Genomic DNA, 19989 nt, shown 5'->3' on the forward strand with positions numbered 1-19989 from the left:
GCTATGGGTCAGAACCGACTCAACGGCACTTAACAGCAACATTCCTGTTTTAAAAATGCTGAACATGTTCTTCCCTTTTATTTTTCTAATTTTAGGTCTTTGCACAATTCATTATAATATTTGACTTTGTCTTCTTGAACTGCCATTTAAAATTTTCTGTTTAACTCTTTTACTTCATCATTTCTTTTAGTGTCTAGATTCTCAACATTCAAGAGCAAGTTTCATAGTCTCTTCTGACATCTATTTTAGTGTTTTATGTCTTTCCTGTCTTTTTAATCACCTTTTGGTTTCCTCTTGGATGATGTTCTTGATGTCATGCAACACGTCCTCTGTTCTTTGGTCATTAGTGGTTAGTGCATCAAATCTGTTCATGGACTTAATTTTCTTCATCTTCAGCCTGAAATTGCATATGAGTTATTAGTGACCTGTTCTGTAGTTGCCCCCTGGCCTTGTTTTGGCTGTTGTTATTGATCTTCACCATTATTTCCTCTCATGATGTAGTCAGTTTGATTCTTGTGTGTCCCATCTGGTGAGGTTCACATGTATGGTCACTATTTATGCTGTTGAAGAAAAGTACTTGTAATGCAGAAGTTATTAGCCTTGCAAAATTCTGTCATGCTATGTCCAGCATCATTTCTATCACTAAGACCATATTTTCCAAGTTTGAATAATAGTCATGTTAACTTGTAGGCATATGGATATTATCCAATCACAGACAGCATTATACTTCAATATTGATCTTCAAGTGCTCTTTTTGATGATGAATGTGACATCATTCCTTTTGAATTTATTGTTTCCAGTATAGTGAACCATAAGATTTTCCAATTCAAAATAGCTAATACCAGTCCTTTTCAGCTCTCTAATGCTACTTTATGTATTCAATTTTATTTCTGACAACTTCCAGCAGCTCTTCTGCAGTAGTATTTTGAGTGCCTTCCAACCTGAAGGGTTGATCTCCCATCTCTATATCAGTGTTCCACTGCTCTTCATGAAGCTTTCTGTGGCTAATCTTTCAGAAGTGTTCACCCCTCCTTCCTAGTTTGTCTTAGTCTGGAAGTCTTTTGAAACTTGCCCACTGTGGATATTTAGAATTTTAAATACTAGTGGCACAGCGGCAACACACAAGCCACCACAGTGGGAGAAACTAACAGAAAAATGACCTGAAGATAAAGATATGTAAAACTGAAATTTTGGTTATATATGATTTTTGTTGCTCCAAAGCATTATTCTTCTTAGCCTGCAGTTCAGTGCTAAAATGGTATGGCATAGTCTTAGGAAATAAGAATAATCATTGAACAAGGACCCTCATTTTCTTAAAGAGTTGGCTTTCACAGTAAGGGTCTCTAGTCAGTAAACCAGGATCTGGCAGTAGACTTAAAATCGGCTGTGACTATTGCTGACATCATTCATTTCCATGTGAATTTCCAACAACATTTCTAAGGGAGTATATGTTGTGTGAAAATGCTTTCTTTACTGAGTTCCCACCTATCCACTACTCTGTTGTTTTGTTGTTGTTGTTGTTGTTATTGTTGTTTTAAGAGCCGTCGAGTCAGCTCTGACCCATAGTGACCCTGTATAGGGTTTCTAAGGAACAACTAGTGAGTTTGAACCACCAACCTTGTGGTTTCAACTAACTTTGCAGTCCAACACAATTAACCCACAGCACCACATCATTACTGTAGCACTCCGTATGTCCTAGAAAAGAGGTGGCCAACACTAGTCTCCATAGGCTCTAATTGTGCTAAAAAGCACTGTGTGAATTATGTGTGTATTCACCTTAGCATTTCTCACAAGAGTTGCCTGCTTTGTCATAGATAAGATAATGAAATTGTACAAACCAAAGAAATTATCTGTATTTCATATTAACAAATATGTTGTATATCATAAATGTGTATAAAATGATGTGTATAAAATGGGAATTTGCATGTGGAGAAACTATAATATTAAAGGTTCATTTATAAACTATCTGAATTTTGGTATCGAATATATGTGAAGAAGGCTTACTTTTAAAATATTTTACCCAAATTCATATTGAATACAGAGTCCTGGTGTGGCACTATAGGATAAGCACTGGACTGCTAACTGGAAAGATCAGCAGTTCGAACCTACTAGCATCTCCTTGGAGACACTTTACAGGGTTGCTGTCAGTCAGAATAAATATGGACTAAATTTTAAAAGCTATGTCTTTGATGAGATGTTTGTCAGTTTAAGAATAAATTGACTTATTGAACATAAATGTTATTTATATAAGTAATTTGATTCCCCGAATATTACCTAGTATTAAGTGTCTTCTTTACACCTAGAAAAAAAATAGACTCAAAAGTTTCTGTCTTGTTAATTGCAGATTGCTAAATCATCTTTCCGGACAAAAGACTATATATATTAAAAAATCTTCTTTTTCTACGCCCTTTTGTAGCCAGCAATTTCTTTAGTTTTTACCAGCCTCACTTAACAATTATAGCGAGTTTATTGAAGATACAAAAAATTTAAACCAGATGATTCAAGTAATTAATTAGCATAGCTCTGATTAAATTTTCTAGTTAATGAAACAATTTGTTACGATCTGAAAATTTGTTTTAATTCACGAGCAATGGCTAGTGGTTTAAGTAGGTGGATCCTGGATTCAATGTATGTCTGAACCCTGAACAAGTTAGATAGCTAGTCTCTTTGTCTCATTTTCCTCATCCTCAAAATTGTATTTATAATAATAATGTCTGTCTTGTAATGTTCTTATGAAAGGTAAATTAAATGATATATTAGAGCAAGCCACGTGTGTTACTTCCAATAGTAGAAAACTTTGCTAAACAAAGATATCAAAATGTGAAGCTGCTGTGTCTTGGCAGACTGTACACAGAAGTCTGTACACTTCTGGAGGGGGGTGTTTCTATCTCTCTCTTAACTCCTCCCCAAAGAATTCTTCACTCTTTAATCTACACCACATCAAAGTGGTAGTTTAGGCATCTTTGAGGGATTCAAGTCATGATCCTTTTAAATGTCCTTTGAAAAAACAGAAGTCTGAATGAACAAGATCAGTGCTGTAGGGTGGAAGGAATGTTTCTCAAGGAAATTCTCTTAGGACAGCCCTTAGTACCCCCAAAGAATGAGCAGATACCTTGCGATGAAAAAATATTCATAGGTGCAATTTTCCTGGCATTTTTCTAATCGGGGCTGTTTCCTTTTTCTTAAAACTTCATTAAATCTCTTTGATTGTCCCGTGTCCTTCAAGAAAATCTGTCAAGATTACATACTTGAGGTCCCAAATAACATTCACCATAACACTCGGAACTGACTAAATAGATCCTCTCAGAAGCCACTGTTTTGATTGGAACTTTTTTTAAAAGGCACTCTAAGGAGAGTAAGTTGAGAGTTACTGACAGCACTTGTCTGTAGCCATCCACTTAATTGCTGAGACATGTTTGATAACATTTTGTCTGAAATAAGTCTTGCATGTATGAATTAGAATCCTAGTAACGGTACCTTTTAACTTGACTTCGTATATAAAATGTTCAAACTAGTGCTTGACACTTAGTAAGTGCTCAAATATTTGGTATAATAATGAAAGATAATGTGATTATGTAACTTGTGAGGATGGATGTGGTATTTACTATGTAGTCTTAGGATTTAAAGAAAGTTCCCGAAATTTGTAAGGATTTAAAAATAATTCCATTTTTAAATAGCGATAGGTATTTCTAAATATTTTATTCTTATCACTGTTTTTTAGAAATGCTAAATAAGGCACAAAGTTTTAGTGATGAATGCCTACAAACATTTAGGTAGTTAGAGGTAATGTGTGGTTGACTAGGTAAAATGTGGCTCATTATTATTGACTACAGCTCAGATAGCTGGCTTCCCATTTTGTGTTCCTTTTATTAGCATCACTTTATTATTGTAAGAGATTTCTTTAATCAACATAGTCAGTCTTAAGGAACACATATCCCCTTTTTAGTGCAACCATATAAGAAACTTGAACATTTTTAATTAAAGTATATTTTTATTCTTCTTTTCTTCTTCATTTAGTCGAAATTCTGCATTTACCCAGGAGAGAACTCGGTTACGACCATCTTCCGTTGGACATTTGGTAGATCATGTAGTTCACACTTCTCCAAGTGAAATATTTGTGAATCACAGGTCTCCATCATCAACACAAGCAAACAGCATCGTTCTGGAATCATCACCGTAAGACCTTTTCCACCTACTTCCTAATCTGTATTTCAGAATGCCCCAGATTACCTCACTTAAAGTAATGGGGAGATTAGGATATTGGATAGAAGAGTCTATTTATGTGAGTTTAAGAAGTTTTTACATTTATAAATATGCTTATTTATACCCCTCAGAGGTTTTTTTTGTTGTTATTGCTTGTTTAATACATCTGAAAAGGATACATATACAAAGAATTAAGATATGAGAAAGCATTGGTTCAACACTATTGAATCTATAAAAATTAGGATAGTGAGAAGGTGGAAAAGATTGCCTAAGCATTTTAAGAAATTGTCAGCTGCAACTAAAATCAGCTGATAAAATTTCTATTAACACTTATAAAGAGTCTTTTGAAAACTCTTTCAATGATTTTTTTTTTTTTTTTTTTTACTTTTTTACTGTGCATTGAGTGATAGTTTACATGGGAGAACATTGGTTTTACAGTCATCCTTTCATTGTAGTGATTACAGTTTCCTCTGTGCATCATCATTCAACAATATTTGCTGCAATTTCCTCTGTTGTTTTTTTTTTGTTGTTGTTGTTTTTGGAGGAGGATGTGCACAAAAACACTCAGAAATATATAATAATTTAAACACCAAAGGGCACATTCTGTTAGCCTGCCTCCTGGCAGTCTTTCTCTTTCCATGAGTCCAGAGTCCTCAGCTGCTCCTCTCTCCATGTCCCCATCTTTGCCTCCATCTCTGGTGTTGCTGACTCTCTGGATAGAGTCCCACATTCTGCTTGGACTCTTCTCCCTTGATGGTCCCAGGGTCCTCTGTTCCTGGACTGTAAGATTAACTACTGCCCCCTTCTGTTACTAAACTTCTACCTTTACAGTTGTGACAGTTGCAGTTAGCCATGGTAACAATTATTTTCACTATTGAAACATAAGAATCTTATACCCATCTCTTTTCACCAGACCTGTCTAGACAAGATGAAAACTGTTCAGTGAGGACTCTTTCCCCACACACTCTGAAACTAAACTCCCTCTTGAAAACTTGTAAGCCAATCACTTCATGCCTTTATTGCCCCCTCGTTTTAGGTAGCCAATGTGTAAGTTACCCGTCCCTATCAACCCTGTATACCGAAAGGATAACATTGATACTTGATCTGAATACTCCTTCCCTCTCTTTTTTCCATGACTTTTTTTTAAATTAAAGAGTTTCCTATGTAAGACAGAAAGGGAAATTCCCCTTATCTATCCCCATTTTGTTAAATGTTCTCCAAGCCCCCTTACCACCCCTAGGTTCTTCAGGAAGCAGGCCTCCATTCCCATTATTTTAAAGAGGATGTGAAAACAGGCTTTGAAGGCTTATGTCAGCATAATTACCAATATTTATTTCTATCACACATAAATGTCTATCCTGCAGTAGTAGGCAGGGGAAACCAATATCCACAAGACAGCCAAACTCATTAACATTTTTCCCGTTTTACCTATTCAGCCTATCTTTTCAGAGAACACTGTTGTTTCAAGGTTGTATATAAATCACTGTTTACCTCTATCCTATTAGTCCATGCATGCCTCCCTAAGTCTTCCCCTATTTCATTATTCATCTGCCACCTTCCCTATTGTTGTATATTGCCCTCCCCATTACCTGAGATAATGTGTGTTGACCCTCTAGCCAGTGAGTTACATTCCCCTCCCTCCTATCCCTGAAAACCATCAAAGAATGTTTCTTTTAGTATGGAAACCTTTTCTTAAGCCTCTGAAATAATGGTCTCATGCAATATTTGTCCTTTTGTGATTGACTAATTTCACTCAGCATAATATCCTACAGATTCATCCATGTTATGAGGTATTTTGCAGATTCATCGTTATTCTTCAAGGTTGCACAGTATCCCATTATGTATTTACCAAAGTTTGTTTATACATTCTTTCATTGATGGGCATCTTTTAGCTATTGTGAATTGTGCTGTGATGAACATTGGTGTGCACATATCTACTTCTGGCTCGTATTTCTTGTGGGTATATGCCAAGTAGAGGGATTGCAGGATCACAAGGTATTTCTATTTCTGAGGAAGCGCCATACCATCTTCCATAGTGGTTGAACCATTTTTTAGTCCCACCAGCACTGTGGGAGGGTCCCAGTCTCTCCACACCCTCACCAGCATTTGTTGTTTGTTTGAACTTCACTAGTAATGTTGGTGTGAGATGATATCTCATTGTGTAGAGTCCTGGTATGGCACTGTAGGATAAGCACTGGACCTCAAGGTTGGTTTGAACTACAAGGTTGGCAATTCAAACTCACCAACTGCTCCTCAGAACCCCTATACAGGTCACTATAAGTCAGAGTTGACTTGGCAGCACTTAACAACAGCAATGCAAATCAAGAATATATCAAAAAAAATAATACATCACAGCCCTTTTTTGAATGATTGACCATTCCATGGTGAGTTGAACTTACTAGTGTTGTTTTTTCCCCTTTTTATACATGTCTACTGCTTGACTATAAGGAGCTCTGATAGCATAGTGGTTACGAATCGGGCTGCGAACCTCAAGGTCAGCAGTTCGAAACTACCAGCTGTTCCACAGGAGAATGATGCTCCTGTAAAGATTTACAGCCTCGGAAACCCTATATAGGGTCTCTATGAGTCGAAACCTACTCCACAGCACATAACCACCACAACCACCACCACTGCTTGACTGTAAATTAGGCCAGAAGGGTGAGTGGTAAATTCCTTTCCAGATCTGAACGGTGGTTGAAGTCCAGAGTATAAGGTACCTCCAGTCTCTTTCTGACCAGTAAACATGTTTTGTTTTTTTTAAATAATTTTGAATTTTGATCCACATTTGCTCCCACTATATTTGGGGCCCACTTATGTCATACAATTCAGAGCAGTTGGTTCTGATTCATAGAAACTGTGTATTGGGTTTCCAGGGAGTAGCTGGTGGGTTTGAATTGCCAACCTTGCAGTTACCAGTCCAGCAGTAAAGCCCAGTGAAGACTTGGAGAACAGTGGAGTTGAGCCAGACATGAAATACTGGTATGTCTTAGAAAAAATGGGCCTTCATTCCTGACAAGTTTATATTTGTGTGTATCAAGAATATGGCTTTTATTTTCTCCTGGGTTTGATGGATGTATATGTACAATTGGGTTTTGGCATTGTTGTCATTGTTAAAGTGCTGTTGAGTTGGCTTAGACTCATAGTGACCCTCTAGAGTTTCTGAGGAGCAGCTGATTGATTTGAACTGCCAATCTTGAGATACTTTCTCAGTGAAAGATCTTTTCCAGCTCTTATCTTTAAAAATAAATGATTGTGCCACATCCTAATACCTCCTTCTTTCTTTGCATTTCTGAGCTGAAATCATCAGGTATTGGCCATTTTGAATCTGACCATAACATGGTTTACAGTGCCAGGAATGACAAATTGAAGAGGAATGGCACAGCATTCATCATCATCTGTCTTGAAATACAGGCTGTCTGTGATAGGATAATACCTATACAGCTACAAAGTAGACCAAATACCACTATTATTCAAATTTACACACCAACCATTAAAGCTAGTGGTGATGAAATTTTGAAGTGTTCTACCAGCTTCTTCAGGCCAACTGATCAAACATGCAGTCAACATGTATTGATAATTACTCATGATTGAAGTGCAAAAGTTTGAAACAAAGACGGATCAGTAAATGGCAAATATGTCCTTCGTGATAGAAATTATGCTGGAGATTGCATGATAGGATTTCACAAGATTAAAGAGTTATTCCTTTCAAATGCCTCATGGACTGAAAGTGAGGCAGATGTGTTACTTAGAGAAAAATTGGGGTAGAATAATCAAAAGAAGAGGAATGAATGCCCAGGAGAACATAACACACACACTACTTCATTTCAAGATTCTGAGGTAGGATATTCACTCAGGTCTGTGTCCTGGCTTTGCCTTTAACTAGGCGCTAAACTGGAGTCCAAGGAGCTCTGGTAGCGTAGTGGTTACGAAATGGCCTGCTAACCTCAGGGTCAGCAACTTGAAATTACCAGCTGTTCTGCGGGAGACAGATGAGGCTTTCTACTCCTGTAAAGATTTACCGCCTCGGAAACCCTGTACAGGGTCGCTATGAGTTGGAATCTACTCCACAGCACATAACAACAACAAACTGGAGTCCTGGTGTGGTGCCATAGAATAAGCACTCGACCTTAAGGTCTGTTTGAACTGCAAGGCCAGAGGTTCAAACTCACCAGCCGCTCCTCAGAAACCCAATACAGTGTTGTTATAAATTGGACTGACTTGACAGTACACAACAATAACTTACTCATTTAAAATACCTGTTTTAAACAACATAAAAGGTGACTACACACATGGGCCTCATCAAATGGAATAAACAGGAATCAAATTGAGTACATATGTAGGAAGAAAAGCTCCATATCATCATTTAAAAAAAAAACAACCCAAAAACTAGGCCAGGGGTAGACTGTAGAATAGACCATCAATTGCTCATACACAAGTTCAGGCTGACGATGAAGAAAATTAAAACATGTCCATGACAGCCACAAGATGACCTTGGAACATATCCCACCTGAATTTAGACACCATCTCAAGAACAAATTTGATACATTAGACACCAATGACTGAAGACCAGAAGAACTGGGAGAGGACATCAAGAGCATCATACAGGAAGAAAGCAAAAGGTCATTAAAAAGACAGGAACGGAAGAAAAGAAAAAAATGGACGTCAAAAGAGACTCCAAAACTTACTCTCCAATGTAGCAATGCTAAAGCAAATATAAGAAATGAGGAAGTTAAAGACTGTTCAAAAAATTTCAAAGGGTAATATGAGAAGACAAAGTCAGTTATTATAATGAAATGTGCAAAGATGTGGAGTTACAAAATGGAAAGGGAAGAAAGAACAAGCTCAGCATTTCTCAGACTGAAAGAACTGAAGGAAAAATCAAGCCTCGACTTACCTCTGTTAAAGAACTCCATGGGCAAGATATAGAAGGATGTGGAATGCATCAAAGGAAGATGAAGGTGTACACAGAGTCACTGCACCAAAAAGAAATCATCAATATTCAACCATTAAAAGAGGTAACATATGATCAAGAACCAATGGTACTAAGTAAGTGAAAGCTGCACTGAAGGTATTGGCAAAAATACTTGCACTAAATACAAATTGAAATCTTTCAACAAACTGATGCAGCACTGGAGGAGGCACTCACTCATCTCTGCCAAGAAATTTGGAAGACTGTTACCTGGCCAACCAAGTGGAACAGATCCGTATTTGAGCACATTCCAAAGAGGTGGGTGACCCAACAGAATGTGGGAATCACCAAACAATATCGTTAATATTACATGCAAGTAAATTTTCATCATAACTGTTCAATCTATTAAATTCCTGGTGAGGCACTCTAGGATCAGTACTGGACTACAAGCCACTAGGTCGGCAGATCAAACCCACCATCTGTTCCTTAGAAACCCTAAATAGGTTTCCTTGTTGTTAAGTACCATGGAGTCGATTCCAACTCATAGTAATCCTGCACAGGGTTTCCAAGGCTGTAAATCTTTACGGGAGCAGAAAGCCTCATCTTTCTCCTGTGGAACAGCTGGTAGTTTAGAACTGCCGACCTTGAGGTTAGCACCCCAATTTGTAACCACTATGCTACCAGAGCTCCTTATAGGTTTCCTTAGAAACCCTATATTATTTGCTCAGCAAACAATCCAAAAAGAGCATGGCATCAGGATTGGAGGAAGATTCATTAACAACCGGCATGATGCAGATGATACTGAAAGCGAAGAGGAAGATCAAAGACTACAGCCTTCATTATAAGTTGCACCTCAGTATAAAGAAACTGAAGTCCTCACAACTGGACCCATAAATAGCATAACAAATAGAGAAAAAAATTGAAGTTTTCAAAGACTTCATTTGGCTTGGATCTGCAATTAGCACTCAAGGAAGCAGCAGCCAAGAAATCTGTTGTATTAGGCAAATCTGCTACACAAGACCTCTTTAAACTATTCAAGAGCAAAGTTATCAGTTTGAGGACTAGGGTGCACCTGACCCAAGACCTGATATTTTCAGTAGCTCTTATGCATGTGAAAGTTGAACAATGAGTAAGAAAGACTGTAGATTAATTGATGCATTTGAGTTACGGTGCTGTAGAAGAATATTCAAAGTACCATAGACTGCCAGAAGAGCAAATAAATCTGTGTTGCAAGAAATATAACCAGAATGCTCCTTAGAAGTCAGGATGACCAGACTTCTCCCAGACTTCAGTCATATTATCAGGAGCGACCAGTCCCTAGAGAAGAATGTTGTGCTTAGTAAAGTGGTTTGTTGTTGTTAAGTGCCACGAAATTAATTATGACTCATTGCTACCTATATAGGGTTTCCAAGGAGCAGCTGGTGAGTTTGAACTGCCAACCTAGTGGTTCGCAGTCTAGTGCTGATCCTACAGTGCTACACAGGACCTCCAACAAGATTGACACAGTGGCATATGCAATGGGCTCAAACATAACACCATTTGTGAGGATGGCATATGTCTGGGCAGTGTTCTGTTCTGTTGTGTATAGGGTCACTATGAGTCTGAGTCAACTTGACAGCACCTAACAACCACCATGTACATTGTAATAATTCATAAATATCTTCCCAGGGATGTTTTTTAAAGTGTTCTTTTTATAAGTAGAAATTGTTTACAGATCTGCTAAATTTACTACTCTAAATTCAAAGTTAAGACCATTGTCATTAAAGTTCAAAACAACTTTCTATTTTGTTATAATAAATGCATGTTCTCAAAAACAAAAACATACCATAGTAAATCATATATGTACTTTTATAGGATGGAGTGTTTATATGCTCCAGGAACATGTACAAATGAAATATATTAAAGTCTGTCACTGTTGTTGTTAAGTGCCTTCAAGTCAGTCTTGACTCAGTCAGCATGTATAGGATTTGCAGTGAGCAGGTACTGGGTTTGAACCGCCGATCTTGTGGTTTACAGTCCAGTGCTTATCCTACAGCGCCACACCTGGACTCCTGTCTACCACTGGACATTGAAAATATCTATAGATATTTGAATCCAGCTTTTAAAATAACAATTCTGTAAACCAACATCCAAAATATTCATCCTTTCCTTTTTTCTTATCTAGGTCACAAGAGACGCCTGCAGATGGGCTGCCCCCCGCTTTACCACCCAAACAATCTAAGAAAAACAGTTGGAATCAAATTCATTATTCATACTCTCAACAAGAGCTGGAAAATCATATTAATGAAACATTTGATGTTCCATCTTCTCCAGAAAAATCTACTGTAAGCTTCTTAAGTAGTCTTATATTTCTTTGAATTTTTTATCCTAAGTGAAATTTCTTTTGTACTTGTGAAATGTTTTAGCTGTAAATTATACTACTGTATTTTCTGTTGGCCATAATACTGTTTGGTCATGAACTGTGCCATGATGCAAAAAAAGTTGTGAAATCTTTGTTCTCATCTATAAAATTGCTGATTGCTCTAGACAGTCTTGAAACATTTGTGATGATTTTAGTCTCCTAAAGCACAGCTAGATTTCCAAAATAAATGCTCATAATGTGACACTGGATGATCAACACTGGATCATAAGGTCAGTTTGAACCCAAGGTTGGTGGTTCAAACCCAGTAGTTGCTCCTCAGCAACCCTATTACAGGGTCACTATGAGTGGGAACCAACTTGCAGGCACATAACAACAACAATTTATTTTAATATCGATGGCTTTACTATGTAATTCACTTAGAGCAGAGATTTTATCATTTTCATTGATCTTTTGAAATTGAGTACATCTTCTTAGAGTACATAAACAGTCTCGGTTCTTCGAAGTATATGTTTTACAAAGAATAATTTATTTTGGTATTTTTACTTTCGAGCGCATGCTTTTATCATGACAGAGTAAGTTGTTAGAATCCCTGGCTGAGGAACTTTCATTACTTACTCAAATAGATGACAGACAGAAATGTGGGTTATGTTTCAGGAAAGAAAGTGAAGGGGGGTGGGCATGAAGGAATAAGACATATAGAGAGAAGGATCCATGACAGGTACCGGTGGCATGTAGTGTAAGAAGTTTGCGCTGGCTACTGCGCTGTTAGCCCTCTCACATTGTCTAAAGTTGAAAATCCACTTTCATTGCTCCACCACACAGATATCGCAAAAAGATTTCAGAACCTTCACCAACGTGAATGACAACTTTGTTGTTGTTAAGTGCCCTTGAGTCGGTTCCGACCCAAAGTGACCCTTTATAGAGTTTCCTAGGAGCAGCTGGTGAGCTTGAACCGCCGGCCTTGTAGTTCAAACAGAACTTTAGCAGTATGGTAATTGTTGTGTGTGTTGTCTAATTCATTTATTATCACTGAGGTTTTGCTATGTAACAGACATTTTGGTAGATAGAGAAATAGGAAAACAAGACATTTTTTATTAAAGAAAATTGCTATTCTAGTGTGTTTATTTATTGATTGAAAAATTACTTGCTGAGTTCAGCCTGCTGTGTGTCATCCATTGTTTAAGGTCCTGTGTTAAGTGAAGACACTGGAATATTTCATCTCTGATCTATGGCTTTTTTCTTTTTTTTTTGAGTTTATTGTGAATTGAGTGATAGTTTACATAGGAGAGCATCAGTTTTACAGTCATCCTATCGTATTTCGTTTCATTGCAATGATTACAATCCCCGCCATGCATCATCATTCAACAATATTTGCTTCTGTTCCCTCTTGTTTTTTTGGATGTACACAAGAACACTCAGGAATATATATCATTTAAACAACCGAAGGGCACATACTACAAGCCTGTCTCCTGGATGACAGCACACAGCCTTTCTCTTTCCATGAGTCCTGAGCTGCTCTATCTCTCCTTGTCCTCATCTCTGCCTCCATCACTGGTGTTGCTGCTTCTCTGAATAGGGTCCCACATTCTGCTTGTGCTGTTCTCCCTTGATTGTCCTAGGGTTCTCTGTTCCTGGACTGTAAAATTAACTACTCCCCCTTTATGTTACAAAACATCTACCTTTACAGTTGTGATGATTACAATTAGTCATGATAACAGTTACTCACTATTGAATCATAAGAATCAATCTTATCCCCATCGCCTTTCACCAGACCCATCTAGACAAGATGAAAACTAGTGGGGATTCTACCTTCCCCCACACACTCTGAAACTAAACTCCCTCTTGAAAACTTGTAAGCCAGTCTCTTTGTGCCTTTATAGGCTCTCCCCTCCCACCTCCATTTTAGGTAACCAGTGTCTTAGTTGCCCTATCAATCCTGTGTACAAAGGGGATAGGATTCATCCTTGATGTGAAGATTCCTTTCCTCTCAGTATCATGAGCTACTGCATTCATAAGTATAGGTCAGATTCATCAAATTGTAGCAATTTACACTTGTTTCCTTCCATTATCAAATTTTTTCATCTTCCTCTAGTTAAATTCTGATCATCCAGCCATTGAAGCTAGGTCAAATGGATACTATCTGCAAGTTTGGGTGTTCTTGTGTATCTCCCCTCACTTCTCATCAACTGGATGCTTCACTCTCATGTCCTTGTCCTTAGGCTCAGGTGTCCGTCCCCCAGGTCTCACCATACTTCGGACCAACCAGCCCTTCCTCTTCTCTCTCTCATCACCAGTCTGACCTGTCTCTCTCTCTCTTTTTTTTTTTTTTAATGTTTTATTATGAATTATGTGAGCGTTTACATGGGAGAACATTAGCTTTACATTCATCCTATCATATATCGTTACACTGCCATGGATACAATCCCCTCCATGCATCATCAAACAACCAAATAGTACACCCTGCAGGCCTGCCACTCAGTTGTCAACACACAGCCCCTCCCCCTCTCTGGGTCTAGAGTCCCCAGCCACTCCATCACTCCTGACCTATGTCTTGAAGGATGAATCTGAATTAATTAAATACAGCTGTTGTGGAGTGTAGTGGCTCTGTAGAAGAAGCTCTTCTCTACAGAGAATTGGTGGTTCAAGCCCATCAGCCTCTTTGCAAAAGAAAATAAGGCTGTCTGCTCCCACAAAACTTTACAGCCTTGGGAATCCTATACAAGGTCGCTGGGAGTCAGAAGTAACTGGATGACACCTAACAACATCATCAAAATACAGCTGGTGGTGAAATCAGTTCAGTTACCTTGGTTCTCTGGAAAAACAGTTTCAGAGATTTTTTTTACCCCTAAACCCTGAGGGATTACTTTTGCCCTGAGAGTTTGTTTGACATTTTAAATAGTGGTTTGAATATTCACTGAATAATATTGAGTGACTGAGTTGAGGCAAGAGAATAAGTCTACATGTGGTGCTACTGGGTGGGGCATGCCTAGAAATTGACAAAGGAATGTGCTTCTATAAGCAGCCAATCCTACACAGGAGTTTAGAGACAAGTAGCAAGGTGGGAACCGCAAGACCATGAAGAGCCTGGATAAGAATGATTTGGGCCCAGGCTTCCTGCAAAAGGAACCTCCTTAAGAGCTATAGTACAGGTCAAGAGGTATGACACTGAAGACAGAAAAAGACTTGGAAAGTGGCCCAGTGGCAGAGGCCAACAGCATGTGGCTATAAGTTCGACCAATTAGCAGGGGAAAGGTCAACAGTGTGGAAGCGAAAGGCAGAGGGCCCATGGAGGCCAAGAATGGTCTGTAAGCATGATTGACAGAAGCTGAGCAAGCTAGTCTGGGGAGAACTTGTCCTGTACTAAAGAAGGGAGGGATGCTTTCTACCGCCAGGGAGTCCCAAGTTGTTCCTATTACTTCTTAGTTTACCCTGATCCCAAGTTGTGGCTTCTTGTTGTTAAGTCCCATTAAATCGATTCCGACCCATAGTGACTATATAGGGTTTCCGAGGAATAGCTGAACCACCAACCTTGTGGTTCAAAGCGACCTTGCAGTCCAGCACATTAACGCGCAGCACCACACCAGGACTCATGTTATAAATGATCAGTGGAGGGAGGTACTGACATCTGCCTCATGAGAAACAGCTTTGTGCCAATCCTGATTCCTTCTTTCTCCTGAATTTAGGCATGTCTTTACATCCTGTTAGAAAAGACCATACATTGTATGATTCCACCCAGAATGACAAAATCTATAGTGACAGAAGTATCTTAGGACCAGAGAGGTCGAGAAATAATGAGGAATGACTGTTAGTGGGTACAGATTTATTTGAGGGATTATGGACATGTTTTAAATTTTATTGTAGTGGTGGTGGTACACCTCTGTGACTATAGTAAAAACAATTGAATTGTACATTTTAAATGGGTAAATTACATAGTATGCGATTATATCTTCATAAAACTGTTTAGAAAAAAGAGCACTCATGAAGCGGAAGGAGCAATATGTAAATTCACCTGACACCATGAGCACTTGTTATATGTTAAGTTTTGAGCTAGGTTCTAGGGCTATAACAATTAATTAAACAATTAATATAATGGTTAAACAGACACGCCACTCTTTCTAGCACTTAGAGTCTAGCATGAAGTTCCAAGGAGGTGTGAGAGAATATCGCTAATGAAGGAAACTGCAAGTTATTATTCAAGGAAACTAACTTTGCTGAACTAGCATTGTGATAAAATTATGGATTTTTATATACCATAGTTAATATCAACCTAAAAAAAGGATGCTTCATGTTTATCTGAAGGACAGATTATAAATGAAAAAATGATGTTATTTCTTTTTGTCTTCTTAAGCCTAATGGTGGTATCCCACATGACAATCTGGTTCTAATCAGAATGAAACCTGATGAAAATGGAAGATTTGGATTCAATGTAAAGGTAATCTAGAATTTATGTTGTACTCAGTTTTTTTAGCTAAGAGTATTGTTTGTTAATGTTTGACTAAATACTCAACTTGCTCTGTTGTTAAGGGAGGATATGATCAGAAGATGCCTGTGATTGTGTCCCGAGTAGCACCAGGAACACCTGTGAGTTATGGAAATTTTTCAGTTAAAATCGATTTTCAAGAATTATGCATACTTTATCATTTTTATTTGTTTAAATAAAGGGAAAAAATTAAACATTTTAAACTTACGAAATATTGTTGGCTTTAATGTCTAAGGTTAGGTTTTATTTGTTTTCTATAAAAGTGTTAAAAAGCTATGCTTTTACAAACATGTTATATGATTTTCTGATTCATAGCAACTCCATGTGATAGTGTTGAACTGACAGTTTGGTTGCTATACAGCAAAAAAACCATACAGTACAGTTCAACACCATCAGTTGCTATGAATCAGAATCAACTTGATGAGAGAATGAAAGAAATTCTATCTTTCATAGAATAGAAAACGTAAGAAAAACTTTATGGAAATGCTATTTGTTGTTGTTGTTAAGTGCTGTCAAGTCCAGTCCAACTCCTAAAACCCAGTTTAGGGTGTTTGAGGTGAGGCTGGTGGGTTTGAACCACCTTCTTTGTGGTTCAAACTGACCTTGCGGTCCAGTGCATTATCCTATAGGATGGCACCAGGTTTCCAAATGCTGTTTACAGATGTAGAAATAACTACCAAAAGATGTAGTTAAAATGTTGAAGTTGACTCCAGAGAGGAATTGGTAGGGAGCAGCATCAGAAGAAATGCATCTTAGCAAACTTATAGACCTAGTCTGTGTATAACACTTTTTGTTTTCTGAAAACAAAAACTAAAGTTTTTTACATCAAATCCATATTTTTTAACCTAACAATTTCATTTTTAAGAACTGTCTCTAACAAAGTAATTAGACTAGGTAACAATATTTTATAAGTGTGTTCCTTGTAGTGATTTTAGAGTTAAAAATTTAAAGCAATAAAAATTATTTTATTATTGATAAAATAAATTACACATTGAAATGATAATGTAGGTAATATAGATAACGTGGTTGGTAGTGGTTGTGTGCCACTGAGTCATTTCCAACTCCTAGCAACCCTGTATAGAGTTCCCAAGGCTGTAAATCTTTATGGGAACAGAAAGCCTCCTCTTTCACCTGAGGAGTGTCTTGATAGACTCGAACTACTAACTTAGTAGTCCAGGTCGTAATCCACTATTCTATCGGAGGTAGTTCTATATCAATAGGAAATATTAAAATATTTTGGGAAAATATGCCATAAAATATTCTGGGAAAATGCAAGTTATATTTCCATATATATGCTTGATTCAACTTTTTAAGGTATGAATAGAAAAAGCCTGGTAGCAAGTGTATGCTAAAAATTTTAGCAATGTTTCATCTGGATGTGGAAGAACTGGTACTAGTAACATCTATATCCATTTTTTTTAAAGTTTGTAAATCCTGACAATGAGCATGTCTTGTTCTGATAATTAGAAAAGATAAGAAGCCTATATGCCAGTTATAATAGGGAATAAGATAAATGCTAATTTTCTGAACAGTGAATATGAGCAATTTTCAGTTAAGTCAAAGATGTACAGAGAATAAATTTCCTTTTAGATTGAATAAAGTATTGTTCATTTTTCCTTTTTGCCAGGTAGAACTATGTCCTACTAAATACTGACTGAATTTTGAATCAATTGAAGTGATAGGAATTAATAATTTTCATTTTATTAATTTATAGCCCACCACAGTCTATATGGAATACTGCTCTAGTGCTGCATGATAAACATTGGACCACAAGGTCTGATTGAGCTACAAGATCAGTGGTTCCGACTTATCAGCTGGGCCTCAGAAACCCCATATAGTTCACTGTGAGTCAGAACCAACTCTCTGGCACTTAACAACAATAGTCTTTATGTTAGAAACTACATTTTGAATCATTGGAAGAGAATAAAAGGGACAGAGTTGGAAACTTTTAATGCCATTTTTATATTAATACCTTCTAAAATGGTAAAAAGTAATTCTAGATGAAAGTTGTTTTTCCTCCTCTTACAATCTAAGTTAATAGCTATTGCTCCAGAAAGATTCATATGCAGTTTTCTAGACTGTCCAGACCAGAGTGAAATGCAAATAAAAAATTTACCTGACAAGAGGCAGGTTAAGTGTAAGCTCATTTACTTCAATGTTTTTTTTTAAATCCTCATGTTATATAGCATGTTGGTTAGTATTAACCCCTATTAGCCCAAATCTCTGGGAGTAAAAGATTATGTTAAATAAAGACATGAATGGATTTATGCACAGTACAGTAAGAGACATTCATAATCATCCTTTCCCTAACACCATAGAATTCCTCTTTTCTATCAACTACACAAACCATAAAAGTAAGGGGAGAGCTAAAACCCATTACTTTTCTCCCGGTATCAGTAATATCTCCTAGTTCATCCTTTTTATCAACAGAAACTTGGGGCCCATATAGAAAAGCATCACACTGCTAGTACTCAGAGTTGTTGTTGTTATGTGCCTTGGAGTCAATTCCAACTCCTAGAAACCCTGGACAGGGTTTCCGAGGCTGTCAATCTTTATGGGAGCAGAATGCCTCGTCTTTTTCCCACGGAACAGCTGGTAGTTTTGAACTGCTGACGGTGAGGTTAGCAGCCCGATTCGTAACCACTACACTACCTGTACTCAGAATATATTAATGTCTGTCAGCTGCTTCACTACAGAAAGAAGCAAGTAGAGAGTGGTTATAACCTGGTATTTGAATTTTCTACATTTTAAAGCCTTGTCAAAGCATTTTGTCTTCACCACTGTGAAGTGATCAGGGCAGGTAGCTTCTCCATTCTCATAGTTTCAGGTATCTAAAATTATGCGGTCCATAGGAGCAGAAAAAACTTCACTCCTAGACCAGTGCTCTTTCCACTAATGATTGTTGGGTTTCATTTCACTGTGTTTATAATCAGACTCTTGATGTGATGCTATAGGATAAGCACTGGACTGCTAACCACAAGGTTGGCAGTTCAAACCCACCAACCCTCCTCAGAAATCCTATATAGGGTCACTGTGAGTCTGAATCATCTCAACAGTTCTTCACGACAACAGCATGTTTACAATGACTTTGACAAGCTGTGCTTTTATTTCTTCATGCCTTTTTTTAAGTCTCTAACCAATTTATGCTTGACACTTGATTCCCATTATCTTCTCATTGCTGTCTTCTCACTATCCATATTTCTGTTTTTCTTTTTTCTTATACCTTGATTATTTGTCTTCTTGATCATTTATAAATAGTCTTTACTTTGCTCAGTAGCACGGACTGTCAGCTGAAATCATGCAAAGTGGTATTGATACTAGTGGGAAAATTGATTGTTCCCATCTTTTAAATTTTTTGTCAAAACATTAAATGGTCTCTCACTGGCTCTTATTAATATATATTGAAATATAAAATACTAAAACTAATATTGATTTAGGTATACTATAATTCAAGACATTAGACACATTGAGGACTTTACTTCTATGTGAAAAATGTATCAAGGTTAAGTATTTGGAACAGTGCTTTCCTCCTTTTCATCCCTACAATACAAAGTGAGCTGCTTTTCCTGCCTTGACGAATTGTCATCATTTCTGCTTTTTAAAAAATAGATACATGAATTTCTATATGTAGTTTTACTTCTACTCTTGGAGGATCTATAAACATTAATTCCTGTGCTTTATGTTCAGAAAGTTCCATGCAAATTTGAAACCTTATGTGCCTTAACATTACAGGCTGACCTCTGTGTCCCTCGATTAAATGAAGGGGACCAAGTTGTACTCATCAATGGTCGGGACATTGCGGAACATACCCATGATCAGGTTGTCATGTTCATTAAAGCCAGCTGTGAGAGACATTCTGGGGAACTCCTGCTGCTTGTTCGACCTAATGGTAAGTACTCTAGTCATATCACATAGCTTTCACAATTAATTGGCATTCATTATGTACATATTAGCCACAGTGAGCTTTTTAAAACTTAAATGTTATCTAGTCCGTTTCCTACTCAAAACACAGTGATTTCTCACACTTGAAGTAAA

The 19989-nt window shown here is 37.4% G+C and overlaps 1 protein-coding gene across 1 annotated transcript in view; it reads left to right on the forward strand.

Annotated features, from left to right (window-relative positions):
- Window positions 1-19989, forward strand: part of PTPN4 (protein tyrosine phosphatase, non-receptor type 4 (megakaryocyte)) — a 222426-nt gene that overhangs the window by 168075 nt on the left and 34362 nt on the right. Inside the window, exons 14-18 of the mRNA XM_006868745.1 lie at window positions 4018-4176; window positions 11277-11436; window positions 15823-15906; window positions 15999-16055; window positions 19687-19843. Coding sequence (XP_006868807.1) covers window positions 4018-4176; window positions 11277-11436; window positions 15823-15906; window positions 15999-16055; window positions 19687-19843 — 617 coding nt within the window. The remainder of the gene's footprint in view (window positions 1-4017; window positions 4177-11276; window positions 11437-15822; window positions 15907-15998; window positions 16056-19686; window positions 19844-19989) is intronic.

The sequence above is a fragment of the Chrysochloris asiatica genome, unplaced genomic scaffold, assembly GCF_000296735.1.
Source record: "Chrysochloris asiatica unplaced genomic scaffold, ChrAsi1.0 scaffold00123, whole genome shotgun sequence".
NCBI lineage: Eukaryota > Metazoa > Chordata > Mammalia > Afrosoricida > Chrysochloridae > Chrysochloris > Chrysochloris asiatica.